We start from the raw sequence: 17,760 nt of genomic DNA on the forward strand, positions 1-17,760 counted from the left end.
GGACCAATTCCCAACTAAATCATTTCTGTTTGCATAGCTCTGTAGAGCTATTGAAGTTTAATTTCATCTTTAAAGAATTTCAGAATTGCAGTTAAGAATTAACTCTACTTGATGCCTGGACAGCCACTACTCACTAGTCCCTTTTTAGATTTATTTGGCATTTGATATTAGTCTTAACAGTTACCATACTCCTCTCCCCCACAGCAATATAAAGTGATCTATTTTCTTAACTACATTGATTAATGAGAATCTGATCTATAAATACTTACAAGGAGTATTTTAGAGTATCATCAAGTTCCATAATTGCAGCTTGGTTGCCACAGCGGTAACAATAGTTTGGAGCACTGAAAATTGTTACTACATTCCGATCATGGCACCAGTTGTACCCCTAAAGAGGGAAAAATACAAAAATCAAATAAGTCTTTATTAAGGTGTCCTTCAAACATCCATTCCCTTTTCTCTCTGTATGTAGCTGTAAGAACCAGACAGTCTCAGTGGTTCACAGATTATGGTTCATCGAACCCTTCTAGGTAGTACATCTAAGAACATTAAAAACTAAGCAGTGAGGAATCAGAAGGAGAGGTTGCCCACATTGGATATTGTATCTTCACTGATAATTCTCAGAAGGGGGGAGAAATCTGTTCTTCATACCACAACCAGAGATTTGTGATTTGAGAAGAACACAAGAATTTCCCTGGTTAAGATCAGACAAAGTTAATATTAAGTGTGATTATAACTAGTGGTGCAAGTAAAATCCATGTCTTACCGGTGGGTGAAGGGAAGCTAACGGGGGAGGAGCTAAAGGGGGCATGTGACCTCACCATGTGACTCCTCACTGCAACACCCCTAGCTCGGGGCCCCCACATTCTCCCTATCCCTACCCCACATCCATCCCGTTTCCTGGGGCAACGGGGGGAGGAGGCGGCTATCTCCACCTCCTGCTGTGCCTGAGACAGGGCTAAGGGGGGAGTGAGGCTGGGGGCCGGCAGTACAGCCGCCGGAGGAGCTGCCGGCGGTCTGCTCCTTTCCCCGCTGTCCTTCCCAGCCCTGGCGGGGTTGCTGCTGTGTCTTTCCTGTACGTTGTACAGGCTATAAATAGCTTGCTTGTATGGCATACCAGAGCGTAATGGCCTATTTGCACTGCTCATTATAACCTCAATGGATTTTATCAGTAAAATTTTATCTCAATTACACCAGTATTAGAGTAACTCCACTGAAGTAAATAATTGCACTGGATTTACATTGGTGTCGCCAAGATCAGAACCTTGATCTAAAGAAGTTTTACCGGAACCACTGGATATAAAAGTCTTTTTGCTTTTGCATGTGTAGTTAAGGTATGAAGCCTACACAAAGCCTAAACAAAATTATATGGCAAACATTTAGACACATTTACCAAATCAATACAGATTCAGCCATAAACTAATAGGTAATTGATTTTATTGTGTGACATTTACCTATGTCAACTGTAAAAAAAACATGAAACAATTTTGTAAAACTGCAATGAATTCTCAAAAGCAAGGCAGAAGATTAGTAGTCGCAATGCATTTGACTTTAGATACATTAACTATTACACAGAAGTTTAATGCTCTTCCAGTTTCAGGATGAAGCTTCTGGGTGTCTTTACTTTCTCCTATCGGAGAAGGACTACGTATTGCCACAGAAGCCCATTCTGAAACAGAAGCACTAGGATAATGGCATTTAAGTATCAACTGCTCAAATTGTGGGTATTTAAAACAGAACTGCACAATACTTACCTCCATTACCAGCTGATGCGCTCTTGAAACCAACGTAAGGCCATTGGCATGATTAAAAGTTTCTGAAATATCTTGCCCAAACGTATAGCCAGCACCACGAGGAGAAATGCCCCAACCACCGCGATCATCTGGATCTGACCATAGCAAATCACACATTGGACCCTGCAACACATTTTTAAAGTCATGAGTTTTCAGTCGTATGACATATGGGGGAGATTATATATATCTGTGTGTATATCTATCAGACTCAAGTGTTCATTTAAATATACTAACAGCACAGTTGACACTTGGGAAACCCTGGTAACCGATTACACTAAGTGAAGAATCTTAGGCCTAGTCTTCACTTACCGGCTGGTCCGGCGGCACGCCATCGATGTTCTGGGATCGATTTATCGCGTCTGGTTAAGACGCGATAAATCGATCCCGGAAGTGCTCACAGTCGGCGCCGGTACTCCAGCTCGCCGAGAGGAGTACGCGGCGTCGACGGGGGGAGACTTCCGGCCGCGTCTGGACCGCGGTAAGTTCGGACTAAGGTACTTCGAATTCAGCTACGTTATTAACGTAGCTGAATTTGCGTACCTTAGTCCGAAGTCCAGACTAAGTGGGGACCAGGCCTTAGTGAGGAATGGAATTGCTCTAAGAAGAGACTGGAGACCTCAGATTAAAAGGGCTTGTCATGATCTAGTATGATCACCTTCTCCAATTTATTCTCTAAACCAGTGGTCTCCAAAGTGGGGTGCGCGACAGGAAAAGCGTGCATCTCCCCCCGCCCCTTCGACAGTTTGGGCGGGAGTCTGAGCGGCTTTTTTTTTTTTTTTTTTTGCGCGCTTTGGCAAAAATGGTAGAGCCGGCGCGGCAGGGGGTGCGTGCTCAAATTTTTTTTACACTGATAGGGGTGCGTGATCAAAAAAGTTTGGAGACAACAGCTCTAAACCATGGGCAAGAATAATGTATGTGTACCACTACCTTCCTTCAGACAGTCTGCAGGGAGACTGACATTGTCACACTATGAATACACATCCGTTTGTCATGAACTTCATTCTTGAACTATGTTTACATAAGTACACAAGGATATAAAGAAAGTATGCTGAAATGGAAAGACTTGTGTCTAAACAGCACATTTTGATAATAGATCTATCAATACCTCGTGGGGAACTTCTTGCAGGCGATCAAGTGCTCTGATGTGATCCAGTGTATCTATGGATGGTGAGAGGCCACCATGTAGACAAAAAATCTGGAAGAGTTGTACATCTGTTAGAATCATCCAATTGATTTGCAAGTATTTTATATTGACACACATGCTAGTAAATTGTATAATCAGCAGCAAAATTGCAAATGAGAAATAAGCAATAAGAAAAGAGCTCTGAGATTTAATCTTGATTCTACACCTCTTAAAAGCTACTCTTTTTTTAAGACAGCTTTTTTTTTTTTTTTAAAGTGTCTAATTTCAACATACCTGGCCATCCACCAAGGCAGTTAGAGGAAGATAGTCAAAAAGGTCTGTGAAGTACTTCCAAACATTTGCATTTCCATATTTCCTTAAACATTCATCGTAGAAACCATATACTTGTGTTATCTGTCTGCTTTCGTGGTTCCCCCGAAGAATTGTGATGCGTTCACGGTAACGGACCTACACAACACAGAGCATTTATGATGACTATCAAGTATCACTCCTCCCTTAAAAAACAAAACAAAAACAAAACAAATCTTCCCAGAAGGAAAAGTCAGAACCAAGGGAGAACAGGGCTAGGTTATATTTTTCATGAAATGCCCAACAGAAGAGAGTTATGTAGACCAGATCCATTTATTTTGATGTAATCTGCAGAAAGCTAAAAGTAAAAACATTTAAGCAGAAGATCTATTAATAAAAGACCTTGAACTGCCAAAGCCCTACTATGGGCCAAAACTGAGCTGAAAAGGTCTGTGGCCACTACTATTCATGGATTTCACATAAGCTTTTATCTGCTCTCAGTTGCTTTCTCCTCATAGCTTTCATTTAGTATACTATTTTCAGAAGATTTATAACCAATTAGTTTAACCCTGACTCATTAAACTTTAAAGTATCTTTAGGCTCTCCCTTTTGTCAGGCCTAAACACCTCAAGTTTCTGTCTCTACCTATGGATAGTCTCTCCAACCCTCTTAATTCACCCCCAGCCTTTGCCCAGTAGTGCAAGACCCACAAACTTGAGAAAACTGATATTTATAAAACCAACCCTTTCAAACATGAATTGCAAGTTACTATAGTTAATTAATACAGCACTGGTTTTCAATAAAATATTCTTAGAAATCACAACTTTTGCTGAGGCAGAATAGTCTAGTACGAACAAAGAACTGGGAGTCAGGAGTACCAGCTCTGCCAGTGACAAACTGTGATTTTAAGAAAGTCATTTAGTCAGTGTGTCAGTTTCTACATCTATAAAACAGAGGTAACATCTAACAGGAGTGTTAGATGTAGATGGTACAAAAAGTATATTGTAAAACAGCTTTAGTAAGTTAAATATAGTCATAAATACAGAATAAACTTGAGGGGGGAAAATGTTACCTTAAGAGCTACAAGCAGTGTGACTGTTTCAACTGAATAATATCCTCTGTCAACATAGTCCCCCATAAACAAGTAATTTGTGTCTGGTGATTTGCCTCCAATTCTGAAGAGTTCCATGAGGTCGTGAAATTGCCCGTGGACATCTCCACAGACTGTGACTGGACATCGCACTTCTTGTACATTGGATTCTTTTGTCAAAATTTCTTTAGCCTGGAATAGAATATTTAAGAAATTGTTTACAAACAGCCATGATGTTAAAGCTCTGCTCTACATTTCCAGATCATTTACTGTATGCTCCCTTCAAGTACTTTTGCACAGCCGTTTCAAGGCTGATCTGTCTTACCCCAAATATTTTGTTACGTGCATATTCTTGCTTTACTATTTTTAAAGTAGTTTTAAAATAACTGAACTGAAAGTATGTCATTCTGCTTAATACTGGTTTTTGGTTTTTCCTTCAAAGGAGAAGTTTTCAATTGGCTACTGTGAAATATAAAGGCTGACATCATGCAAACAAGTGTGCCACTGGAGACCTTTTATGTGGTGGGGAGCAATGTCCACGGACAGCCTAAGACAACAGCTCAGAGAAATGCAAACTATTTATCTCAATGAGTTAGTGCTGATAATTACAGTATGAATATTTTAGAGTGTCAGTTGCTTTATTGCTCACCATTTAACAGAAACATCAAGCTTAATCAATCATTGTTGGATATTGTGGGAGATACTGGGGCAGCTACTTGATGTTAATGGTTGCTGGGCTTAGCAGGTAAGAAATTCATAACCCTCTCTAACTTTAAAGTAATCTCTACCCTTTTTGTTTCTCTCAGCCCCCCAAAAAAGTGCAAAGGGGAAGAGGAAATGCATCTCTTTGACAATACCAAAAACGAAAGCAACCCCCAAACTTTTGAGTATCCTAGAAAACAATATCCTACTCTCTTGATACAGTATTTCTAAATTTCGTGTAGTGTCTAAATAATACACCTTGGTATTTGAAAAATTTAACCTCCCCCCTCCAAAGCCTCCATATTCAATTACTCAGTGGAAATAAAACAAATTAGTCTTCATCTGCCTAATTATAGTTCTAGGTTCTCTGCTTTATAATTTAGATCTAATGTGCTGCATAAGACAAAGATTCTTGGTTACAGACCTAAAATAAATAAATAAATAAACTAAATAAATAAATACAAAAAAAATCTATTTTTCCTTCCTGGTTGGGGGTGTATAGAACAACTCTTTCCATAGTGGAGACTACTTAAAGAGAAATGCATTACTCCGATCTGTTAGGGGAAAGGATGCCAAGCAATACCCCACAGTGAAATAAAGGAATGATTCCTTCTCTCCATCAAAAAAAAAAAAAAAAAAAAAAAAAAATGTACTGCATGGAAACTAGGAGGAACAGAATGTCCTGTCAGTATCACAGGTATTAGGGCTGCCATTTGTGTGCCCAACATACAAGACGTCAGTTCATATGAAAAGTAATAAAATGTAGCATAGAAAATCATTTTAAAGCATTCAATTCATTACATTATTTTAATCAGATGATCTTGCTGCCAGCTGTCATAGTTTGTCCCCATTTTGGGCATAGGATACATGCCAAAAAACTTTACACTTCTCAAGCCAAGGGGATATGTGCAATATAAATAGGAGCACATTTAACAAGGTACTTCTCTTGATATTTCAGCTTAACTTCTGTAGCTCCAATATACTTATTTAATACGAAAAGTCAATTTTCTAGATGCATCACTACAACTAATCAGAAACGTAGAGCTACAATGACCAAACTATATCTTGCTTTACGGTTCTGAAACATCAAAAATAAATAGGCTTACAAAAGTATGTCACTGCTAGTTAGACTATCTGTACACAAGCTCCGTTTCAACTCTGTTCACGGACTACTTAAAATATAAATCTAATGATTATATTGGTTTATACTTTAACTAGTCCGTGAACAGAGTTGAAACAGACTAACAGCTCACCTCCACTTTAGGGTCAGTTTGACGCCCTAAAAAGACCTAACAAATCTGACAATCTTGGCCCATGCACCAGTTTACTTTATTTTGTACAGCACAAGTCTTCTGAAAGCATTGTAGGTAGAACTAATTCGTGTCCATTTAAAGAGCATTATATTTAAAGTTTAGGGAACCAGAGACATTAACTCAAGTCAACAACCTTCATTTAATGTACTGTTTATATTCAGAAACTTGGATATACAGAAGCATGTTTCATATCAAAGTTTCCACATTATCTATAAAACAATCAGCTGGATGGCTGAAATGTCATCTCAATGTTTCTGGATATTATCCAGTCTAGCAGCCATGGTAACAGAATTTTAAACAAAGCAGTGCCAGAGATAATTAAACTTTAACTAAATATATTAAAGTAAGATGTAACTCACCAGACTTCACCTAAACCTGGAAAGAAGTTAAAAAATGCCAAAAGGTGATAGGTGCCCCGGAATACACAAAATTAATCTGAGGGACAGAATTCTCTTTGTCCTTAGAATATAAATAAATATCATTAAATTAATCCAGTTGGCATAAGAGAAACCTGGATCTACTCATGCTGTGTCCAAGACTGAAGTCGCACAAGGCTGGTGGTGGCTACATACTGGTATGGTAACTTTAGGACAGAATTCTGATTTGTTATTTTAACCCAGAGCACAGATTTTATTAAGAACATAAGAATGGCCGTACTGGGTCAGACCAAAGGTCCGTCCAGCCCAGTATCCGGTCTACCGACAGTAGCCAATGCCAGGTGCCCCAGAGGGAGTGAACCTAACAGGTAATGATCAAGTGATCTCTCTCCTGCCATCCATCTCCACCCTCTGACCAACAGAGGCTAGGGACACCATTCCGTACCCATCCTGGCTAATAGCCATTAATAGACTTAACCTCCATGAATTTATCTAGTTCTCTTTTAAACCCTGTTATAGTCCTAGCCTTCACAACCTCCTCAGGCAAGGAGTTCCACAAGCTGATTGTGCACTGTGTGAAGAAGAACTTGTTTCAAAGATGCTAGTTGCCAAACATTGCTTTGGATACTATTTAACTCTGTTCTTTAATATGAAATGTTTAACATGACGACAAAACAATTTCATTCAGAAGTGGCTCATTTGTCTTTTCCAAAAGTAACTGATTCTGCATAATCATGCACAAAACATGTAGGATCAAACTCAAGGAAGTTGTCTCAATTGTTAATTTGAGTACTGAGAATGTTATTAGTTCATAAACTCCCTATGGCATTTCACTACTAACCTGATTTCTTCATTAAAAAGAGAGCATACTTCCATCAAGCCTTGCTAATTCCACTCTCAAAAACCATTATCTTCACCATTATGTTAAACATCTCTTTTCCTGACTAGCGTTTAAAGTTAACATTGTAAGAACAAAAATGTGTTAAGGTGTACAAATTTGCCAGTAAATGTCCTTACAAATAATTTCAGCTGTAATAGAATGTGTAAGCAGTTTTATGCAAAAATAGCACAAGTGCTACAAAGAAGATCCTCCTAAGAATTTTTCATCCAAGGTTAACACCACTTCACATCAAAATTGCACACACCTTTTTGTTGTCCCTATCTTTAGGAGATAAAAGTCACTTTCAAAATATTAAACATCCTTAGTCAGCTTTTAAAAGACTCATTTGTTGAATCTTAAGAGCGTGTACCCATCCTTTAACAACAGCTATGTTTTCCAGTCTTAAAGCCACAATATAGAGGTACAGATTTCAAGAATATGAAAAGAATTAAAGATTTCAAGATGAACACAGGTATTATGAAAAACCTATGCTGAAGCAATAGTCTTGGTCAGAAGTACACTGCTACAGAAAATATTTGTAGTTCCACTTTAAAGAGAAGAGGCAGGAGAAGTCAGCAAAATGTGATGTAATGTAGGCTGTTAATGGAGAACTCCACCCATTTTACTCAGCAGGGCAATCCAAAAGCTCAAGACATAAGAAGCACTTATCAGATGCACTTCAGATTAGTCATACTGTGACTAAAGTTCATTTACAATTGGCATCTGAGTTGTCTGCTTACCCAGCCAGTTTTCTCAAAAGCAATTTGACAATGACAGAATAAGCCCTCAGACTACAAATGGAAAAGACTCAATATTGATTTAGTTAAAAATAGGAATTTGGTTTGCAACATGCTGTAGTACAAGTATTATCAGAGGAAAACTTAAAATGGTATTTTTTTAAAGAATACATTATTGGATTATTGCTCATCCCACCCTATGCAGTTTGTAATGAGATCTCAGTACCTAGGAAGAAGACAAATCTAAAGTACTATTCTGTAGATTTGCTTTTGACTACCGAGCACATTTCTGCAAAAATAATCATTTTAAATACACAGTTCAAATATTTTGTTGGAGGTCATCTTTTTAAGGCATAGAGCAAATTATTGGTCCACTAACCTTCAGGAACCATTTATTACCAATCGTCAATTTGGTTTTAAGTATAGAAGATTGGTCAACTGCACCTGCCACTGCTATTAAAAAGCAGATAGTTTCACTTAGCAAGAGTCATAGGTTGTGGCCCAGATTCTTTGGTGCACAGAATTTCTGCTTGATGCAACAGAGATGGGTGTGGAAGTATCATGTATATGTATACATATTGGCATTCATTTCTTACAGCTCCCCTGATTCTCAGGGTAGATCTTCAGCAGATTATAGCCCTGCCAAAGTCCAAAACACCCAGGAGCGCCTCTGAAATATATCAGCTGGGGCACACTGCATTCCAGCTTTGCCCTATTTACCACCTCTCTATGCTGGGGCTATGTGAGTTTGATATAGGCATATATCAGCCTAACTCCAGCAGAGCTTCTCTAGATCTGAGAATTCCCTTAGATTCAGCTGTTTTCCGGCCTTTTTGCACTGCCAGAGTGCTCCAGTCAGGCACAATCATTTTTCAATCATTCCTGTATTTCCTTCAGGTCCTTTCATGGTTTTCCAGTCAGAAGTCCCTAGCCAATGCATTTGATCATTTATAATAATATTATTTGGTGCGTGTAGCTCAAACGTTGCAGGCAAAATAGGATCCCTGCTCTGAGAAACTTAAGGACTAAATGCACAACACAAATATGAAACAGAATAATGTAGGAACTACTGAAATTTTGTAGATGTAGAAAACCTAAAAAAAAAAAAAAAAATCAATACAGCGTAGTGTACACCAGAAAGAACCCACAGGTAACAAACACCAACTAGGAGTTTGTATGCAGATCATTTTAAATAAAAAACTTAACATCCAACATCTTATTCTGAATAGATCACAGCCTCTTAGATCCCCAAAAGACCTGATTTCAAGTCAACATGCATAACCAATCTTTGCATAGAACTCAGAGCTATTTATGCAAGCACAAATCCCAAGTTGCATACACTGCGTATTAATAAGATATTTCCTCTGTAGCCCTGTCCCATGTGTAGCAGTTTAGCATATGTATCTTTTTTCTCCTTTAGAAGACCAAATCTTTGAGCTGCTTTTGCTCCCGTGGATGCCCCAGGATATTAATCTGGCATGTCTTGCAAGATGGACACTGGTTTCAGCAGTAACACCTCTTCTATAGTGTGCTGTTTTCAGTCACCAGGAAAGAGGGTGCTCTGACCAGTCTGAAGACACCACCCATTCCCCCAACTTCCTCCCCTAGATCTGCTACACAGGATATGACTAAACCAGATTGATCAACTGAATGGGATGAAGACTGGCCTTGGCTCACAGGTTCAGGTCCTGGTACAAGACCACAATTCCATGCAAGGCCATTCACTGATGGACATTATTTCTTTTCTTTGTGTGCAAAGATTCCCTATTTGTATGTTTCAGCATGGGGATGGGGGGGAGGGAAGGGGTGAGGAGAAGAGGAAATTTGGATCAGGGTGATTTTAAAAGCTGTGAGGATCTTTTGACTACATAATAAATACCTGAGTCAGTTAAAAGAATTGCAATTCTATGAACATTCTTAGAATGCAGATGTTAGCGTTTTCTGCCATTCAGCCTAACAAGCCAATTTTGACCTATGTTGAACCTTAGAAACTGCTGATGAGAAAGTTGTGGGTAGGTGCAGGAGTCAGATCAAGAGATAAGGCTCTCCCCTGGGGGTATCTGACTCAGCTTAATTTACTTTTGCCTTTTAGTTTATACTTCAGCTTTTAGTGGGAAGTAGACTTTCATCCCGAGGAAGGAATAGCAATAAACCTTGTTTGGCCAGGCTATTACTTTGAGCTGAAAATACACTGTCCTTCATTTTGTGAGCTTCCTGCACTTCCAGATGTTCTCGGTTCCAGCTATGGTGAATATTTAGGGTTCAACGAAAATGCAAGCCTGGCCCTTCAATACACGTGCTATGGACACATAGTACAGCCATACAGTATACTTGCTGCCCTTTCTTTTAATGATTGCTGGGGACGTGGAGAAAGGTGCTGAAGAGGATCAAGACAGCCGTTAAAACTGTAGGTTGTGTGTGTTAGGGTGAAAACAAAAACAAAAGCTGCAAAAAGCATATGGATAGTAGGTTAACTTTAGAAATGGGTAAACTGTACCACTACTGGAGTTCAAAAGCTTTACCCAGGGGCTGACCATTCCAACTGAAGGCACGGTAACAAAATATATAGCTGCCTGAAGTGGGTAGCAATGCTCAATCTTGAAGGATACAAACACTTCGCTATCCACAGATTGCTACTTGCCTGAGTGACAGAGGGAGCAACTAAACCAATTTGATTGCACTAGCAGCAGCAAGATCAACAAACAACTCATTCATAAGGAAGTTAACTAGAAAATAAAAATCAAGCTAATATACTCTATAATACAACATAGGTAAGCAATTTATTTTTCACTCATGTTTTGGAAGAGTTTCTCCCTCTGAAGAAAAAAAAGGTTCTACAGTGCTTTTAAGCTTAATTCTGCCAGAGCACTCTCCATCCTTGATTTTTAACTCAAAGCAATAGGTTTGTCAAGGTTGCAAATACCTATAGTTTTAATGTATTTCTGTCTCCACCCCACCCCCAAACTGGAAAAACACATTATTATTCTACTAAAATGATTCATTTTAGGTACTAGACTATATTAAAGACTTGGGGTGGGAAGGGGGGAGAAGAATCACATTTCACTTAACACCAACAGCTGACCTGTCCAGAAATGTCATGAATAGCTCTGAAGCAAAGGTCAATCCTTGAACTCAAGTTTATGAAATTTTAACACAAGAGTCACAATGAAATGGATGGCTCAGGTAATTAAGTAAACAAACCTTCATCCTTAGATGACATTCAAAAACAGATTGGTAGTACATGAAGCCAACTATTCAGGTCTTGTCTACATGCAAGAGTTGTATTGCTTCAACTTAAGTCAGTTTTTAAACATTTAGTTAAATCACTGCAAACCTCTGCATGGATGCTTTTTTCAGTTTAAGATGGTTTATTTTAAACCAATTCCTAATTCACTTTAAGTAAAATCAGAATAAGCATTTCCACACAATTTAACTAGTTAAAAGTCACACCTTTAGTTAAACCAGTGCAACTGTCGTATGTAGATGAGCACTAAAGTTAGTTCTCAGCAGAACACGGATGTTGGTAATATGGCCACTGGAATTGGTAGTTCAAGCATTTAACAGGCAGGACTGAAACCCAATGAAGTACATGGCAAGGACATTGTGGGTAAGCCAACACTGCCGCTGGCTGTCACATACCTGTTCTGTGGATACAGGATTTCAGCATTACATTAGCAACCAGCACTTTCCATAAAAACTAGGATTACTTTAAAGAGTGAAAAGATTGAATACTTTTTAACGAAAACTATCGTAAAAATACAGAGCTGGAAGGGATCTCAAGAAGTCATCAAATCCAGTCCCTGCACTGAGGCAGGTCCAAGTAAACCAAGACCACCTTTAACAGATGTTTGTCCAACCAGTTCTTAAAACTCCCAATGAGGGGAATTCCATAATCTACCTTGGAATACTATTCCAGATCTTAACTACCCTTATAGTTAGAAAGCTTTTCCTAGCATTTACCCTCAATCTCCTTTGCTGCAGATTATTTGTCCTACCTTCAATGGACATGGAAAACATGATCACCGTCCTCTTTATAACAGCCCTTACAATATTTGAAAACTGATCAGGTTCCCCCCATAGGCTTCTTTTCTCAAGACTAAACATGCCCACTTTTTTTAAACCTATCCTCACATCAGGTTTCCTAAACTTTTTTTTTTTTCTTTTTTAGCTGCACGCTCCCCTCTGGGCTCTCAATTTGTCCAGATCTTTCTTAAAGTAGAGCACCCAGAACTGGACTCTCTGATACTGTACAGTAACTCCTCACTTAACGTTGTAGTTATGTTCCCGAAAAATGTGACTTTAAGCAAAACGATGTTAAGCAAATCCAATTTCCCCATAGGAATTAATGTAAATAGGGAGGGGTTAAGTTCCAGGGGAAAAAATTTTTGCCAGACAAAAGGCATTAAACAAGTAATTTAATACATGTATTAAACACGCTGGCAACCTCCCCATCAGCTCCCTTACCCCTCTCCCCCAGCACCTCCTACCCACCGGCAGACCCCATGGATCAGCGCACATCCTTCCCCATCCCTCCAGCCTCTTGAACACCGCAAAACTGCTGATTGCCGTGGGCAGAAGGTGGGGGGATTAGGGGGAAGGCACTGTTCTGGAGTCCGCTGACGGGCAGGAGGTGCTTGGGGGGGTGCGGAGGCGTAGGGGAGCTGATAGGGGGCTGGCAGCCGGGGACAAAGCAGGCGGCCAAACGACGTTATAGGGAAGCATTGCACAACTTTAAAGGAGCAAGTTCTGTAATGGAGCAGGGACGTAACATCGAAACAACGTTAAGTGAGAGGACATTACGTGGGGAGTTACTGTAGTCCATCTGAGACCTCACCAGTGCAGAGCAGAGCAGGAAATTTTTAGTTAGAAAGTTATCAAAAGCTTTCCACAAAGCATCAACAATTCTTTAAAAGTCCAAGCTGTGACAATATGCCCTCCACATCAATGACTCAGTCCTCAGCTGCACTAAGCTCAAGGGTGCAGAGGCAAAGATGGTGCTCAATCACCTTTTCCATTTCTCTTGGAATGGCTAAACAGACTCCCCCAAGCTTCCAGAGCTCAATGTATGCTCTTGTAGTGTACCCCACAAGAAGGGCAAGAATGTGAAGCTGGCTATGTCACTTACACTAACTCTGAGTTTCGCTACACTAGGGTTGGGCAAACTACAGTCCGGGGGCCACATCCGGCCCTTCAGACGTTTTAATCTAGCCCAGGTCATGGGTTTGCCCCACTCCGTATGTGCCGTGGCTCCCGGAAGCAGCAGCATATCCCCTACTCCAGCTCCTATGCATAGGGGCAGCCAGGGGGCTCCACATGCTGCCCCCTCCCCAAGCGCCACGCCCGCCAACAGGTTCCCGGCCAATGGGAGCTGCAGGGCAGGTGCCTGCAGACAGGGCAGCACGGAGAGCCGCCTAGCCGCACCTCCATATAGGAGCTGGAGGGGGAATATGCTGCTGCTTCCGGAGGCTGCTTGAGGTAAGCGACGCCCAGATCCTGCCCCCTTGCCCCAGCCCTGATCTCCCTCCCACCCAACCCCCTGCCCCAGCCCTAGCCCTGTTTCCCCTCCCACCCTCTGAACCCCTCAGTCCCAGCCCAGAGCACTCTCCTGTACCCACAACCCTCATCCCCAGCCCCACCCCAGAGCCAGCACCCCCAGCCGGAGCCCTCACCCCCTCCTGCATCCCAACGCCCAATTTCATGAGCATTCATGGCCCGCCATACAATTTCCATACCCAGATGTGGCCCTTGGGCCAAAAAGTTTTCCTATCCCTGCGCTACACCAAGGACTCCCCGGCTGTCCCTTTAGTGCAGCTTTCCAGCTGTCTGCAACAAGTTCAAACAAAAGCAAGCTCATTTTTACAGAGCGCTCTCAGACAATATTATGAACTACGCAGTTTTGCATGAAGATAAGATACAAAATGTGTGGCCTGGCATTCATGTATTGAATTGAATTAGCCCTCAGGATCCATAAGCAAGCTTTGTTGCTACAGATCATGCTTTCAACCTACACCACCACCACTTCAATTAAAGCGGAGTGGACAGTCAAGTTCAGAGGTCTACAATGGGCCTAAATTACCTGCTTGTTAAGTTTGTTCTCAATTGTAAATAGTCTCGGAAACTAAATTAGAAGTACAAATTAGGTTTCAAATTTAGATTGCTATGAAGAGTTGACTCAATGAAAAAGTTTGTAATAACAAGTAAATTATTCCATTAATTACAAAATTATGTCAATTGAGTTTGTATGGCTTTATAAACCTGTTTACACTAGGAAAGTTACTTATTGCTGACAAGTACTGAACATAGGTAAAATAGAAGTGTAGCCAAGGACAGAGTGTCCCACAGTTTCCGAAATTATGGTATGAGCAGGTTTGGACCAAAGTTTCTGGAAGAGTGCTGAATGCGGTTTGCTCTTGCCACACCTGCAGTTAATCCATGTTCAGTACTGGTTTAACTGCATCCATTTTTTACTAGCTAATTTTGCTAGCAACAGATATACAGAAGTAGAACAAAGCAGTTGCAGCTACCCTTTAAGAAAAGATTTTCCTACACAGTGATGTTTTTTAAGGGGGGAAAAAGTCCAAGTCTAAAGAGTGGCCAAATTATAGATTGTACGATCTCCAGAGCAGGGACTGTATGAACATCAATTTTGTGCTAGTTGTCGTATAAACAAGACACTGACTGGAGTTTCTAAAAACTATGATATAATTCAGCCCTTAATGCATCTGTAAGGTTGCATCTTACCTTGAAACTACACAACACACCCCTGCTACATCTCTTTTCAGCATACTTCGTCTGCAGACAGGCCAGGGGGCAACTAGACCATTGCCCCTTCTCCCAGTAACGCACTGTGGACACTGCATCCGAAGAAGTGAGGTTTTTACTCACGAAAGCTTATGCCCAAATAAATCTGTTAGTCTTTAAGGTGCCACCAGACTCCTTGTTGTTTTTGTGGACACCAAGGAGTATGAAAAGCAGCCCATGTTCCAGAACTTAATTTATGCCTTGCTTTCCCCTTCTTTTCATACTCGCATAAGAGCTGGTCTAAACCTGATCATGGGGGATTTATACTGCCCTCGATTTATAAACACTCATTAAGGAATCTTCACACAACGCAATGTTATCAAAATTAACATTAGCATCATGGCCATCCAAATAGCAACAAGCTATGCGCAAGTTTTATTATATTTTTAATAAATGGAATACTTAAGAATTAAGAATTAATGGAGATATCCCATCTCCTAGAACTGGAAGGGACCTTGAAAGGTCATCGAGTCCAGCCCCCTGCCTTCAGTAGCAGGACCAAGTACTGATTTTGCCCCAGATCCCCAAGTGGCCCCCTCAAGGATTGAACTCACAACCCTGGGTTTAGCAGGCCAATGCTCAAACCACTGAGCTATCCCTCCCCAGGTTTTAAGCAAAACACCTGTAAGATGTGTCAGTTATACACTAAGAAGCCATTCATCTTAGAATAAATATCAACTGTTGAAAAATCTAATCACCATTCCTGACTGAAGTTTTATTTTTAATTTGAAAAAATAAAAATTTAGAAACCTAGTACTTCAAGGAATTATTTCTTTCATACATCCAGTGGACATTTTGCCAAGTTATAGCATAGTCACCATTAGCTATGTGACCAGGCACAATACAACGAGGTGGTATATTAATGAAGCAACTAGATTAGAGTCATATTACAGCATGGAATAATGCAAACAGATGTGTATTCTTAACCAGGAGAGCTGAAGGAGGAAAGAACAGAACCCTTAGGCGTACTACTATTCCACTAGCTCCAATTTACAATGCATACAACCCAAGCTTCTTAAATGGCAGAGTTCAGGGTCTGACAATCCTTATCAGATAAAAGTTATGAACAAAATATACAAGAATCCATTATAAACTGATTTTTCTTATCACAGCACTAAAATAAGTCTGTAAAACACAATATATATACTCAATACTGCCATTCCCCTTTAAAGGCACATAATGAAACTATTTAATTCAACTCCCACTTTCAAACATCCTATTTTGTTAATAAACCCTTCCTTAATCCCATTCAATTTTCAATTATTCCCTCCCTCTCCAGCCTTCTATTCATGTCTTGGAACCACCAGGAAGCTTCATTTCCAATCCAATCTCTCACTGAAACTAACTTTAGAGTCAGTAAGGCCTGGTCTACACTAAAAAGTTGGGTAGACCCAGCTAAGTCACTCAGACATAGGGAAAATCCACACCACTGAGCAACATAGTTAAGCCAACCAAAGGGCCCCCATGTAGATAGAATTCTTCCCTCCACCTAGCACTATCTGACTCATGTAGGCCCTGCTGATGCACTCTAAAAGACTCATAGTGCATGTTAACACAGTACTGTTTCCAATGGGACTAAATCAACATGTACTAGGATATTGCAGATTATGTATTCCTTATGCCATCTGATCTTAAACCAAACTTTGCCTCACTATGAAGACACGCCTTAAGTCTGTACAAAAAATTACTCCTGCTAGATCAAAATATTTATTCCAAATTAAGCAATCACACAGAGCTGCACCTAAATAACAAAAGGTGCGACTTTAAGCCAATTTAGTTACTTTAGTTGAAGTTTGTGTGTTAAGCTAATTTCATAGATGTGCAAGGGACTGTCAGTTTCAGTGGGGGTAGATATATTTTTACAAGTTGAAGCAGATCCATGCCAGAGGCTCAACTACATCCCCTTCTCTGGCCACTCCTGTTACCTATCTACTCTCACTTCTGTTATCTCACCCTTGAAATCTGACTACCATTCTTATGCCAAACTTCTTTCCTTCTACAACCTCATCTTGCCCACTGACAATTCCCCCATCTTCACAATCTCAGAACTACTTTTTTACGTTTATTTCCTTCTACACTGTGGCTGAAAAGGTCTCGTTGCTTCAATCTATCCTTACTGCTAAAACTGGTTCTCTCACCTTATGGGAGTTTCAACTTCCCTTCTCTCTATCAAAAATGGTTCAGTTTAGGTCATCTTTCCTACCAGCTGTATAAGAGGTACTTCTGCAGTGCTCATCACCATTATACATAAGCACTGAGGGAAAGATCCACAAAGGAAGTAATGCATCTAACTGCCACTTTAGCCACCTAAGTCCAAAATTCAGATCCTCAAAATGTCCATTCAGCAGCTGCCACCTAATGCCGTAGGTACACAAGTTTCTTTTTATGAAGTCCCAGCGGCACCTAAAATTCTGCCAGCAATCATGGAAATACTGCCTCAGTCCTGACTCCAGATGCCTCTCTCATGCCTAAGCCCCAGCAGGATCTTAAAAGGAGATGTTCCCCCACCACTACCTTCCCTGAAGGGCCCAATCCAGTAGGCATTATTAGAATCAGCCTTAAAGCACATCTACTGGATCAGGCCCCATACAGAACCCCACAGGAATATAATGGTGTCCACCACATATAACCTTTA

At 40.4% G+C, this 17,760-nt stretch overlaps 1 protein-coding gene across 3 annotated transcripts in view; it reads right to left on the reverse strand.

The window, feature by feature from the left end:
* Positions 1-17,760, reverse strand: part of PPP2CA (protein phosphatase 2 catalytic subunit alpha) — a 79,055-nt gene that overhangs the window by 2,013 nt on the left and 59,282 nt on the right. For all 3 annotated transcript variants that reach the window (XM_024103669.3, XM_008166403.4, XM_042850881.2), the window contains 5 exons: positions 4,298-4,507; positions 3,211-3,384; positions 2,899-2,988; positions 1,755-1,916; positions 270-388 (listed from right to left, as the gene is read on the reverse strand). In XM_024103669.3, the coding sequence (XP_023959437.1) occupies positions 270-388; positions 1,755-1,916; positions 2,899-2,988; positions 3,211-3,384; positions 4,298-4,507 (755 nt within the window). The remainder of the gene's footprint in view (positions 1-269; positions 389-1,754; positions 1,917-2,898; positions 2,989-3,210; positions 3,385-4,297; positions 4,508-17,760) is intronic.

The sequence above is a fragment of the Chrysemys picta genome, chromosome 8 (assembly GCF_011386835.1).
Source record: "Chrysemys picta bellii isolate R12L10 chromosome 8, ASM1138683v2, whole genome shotgun sequence".
Classification (NCBI taxonomy): domain Eukaryota; kingdom Metazoa; phylum Chordata; order Testudines; family Emydidae; genus Chrysemys; species Chrysemys picta.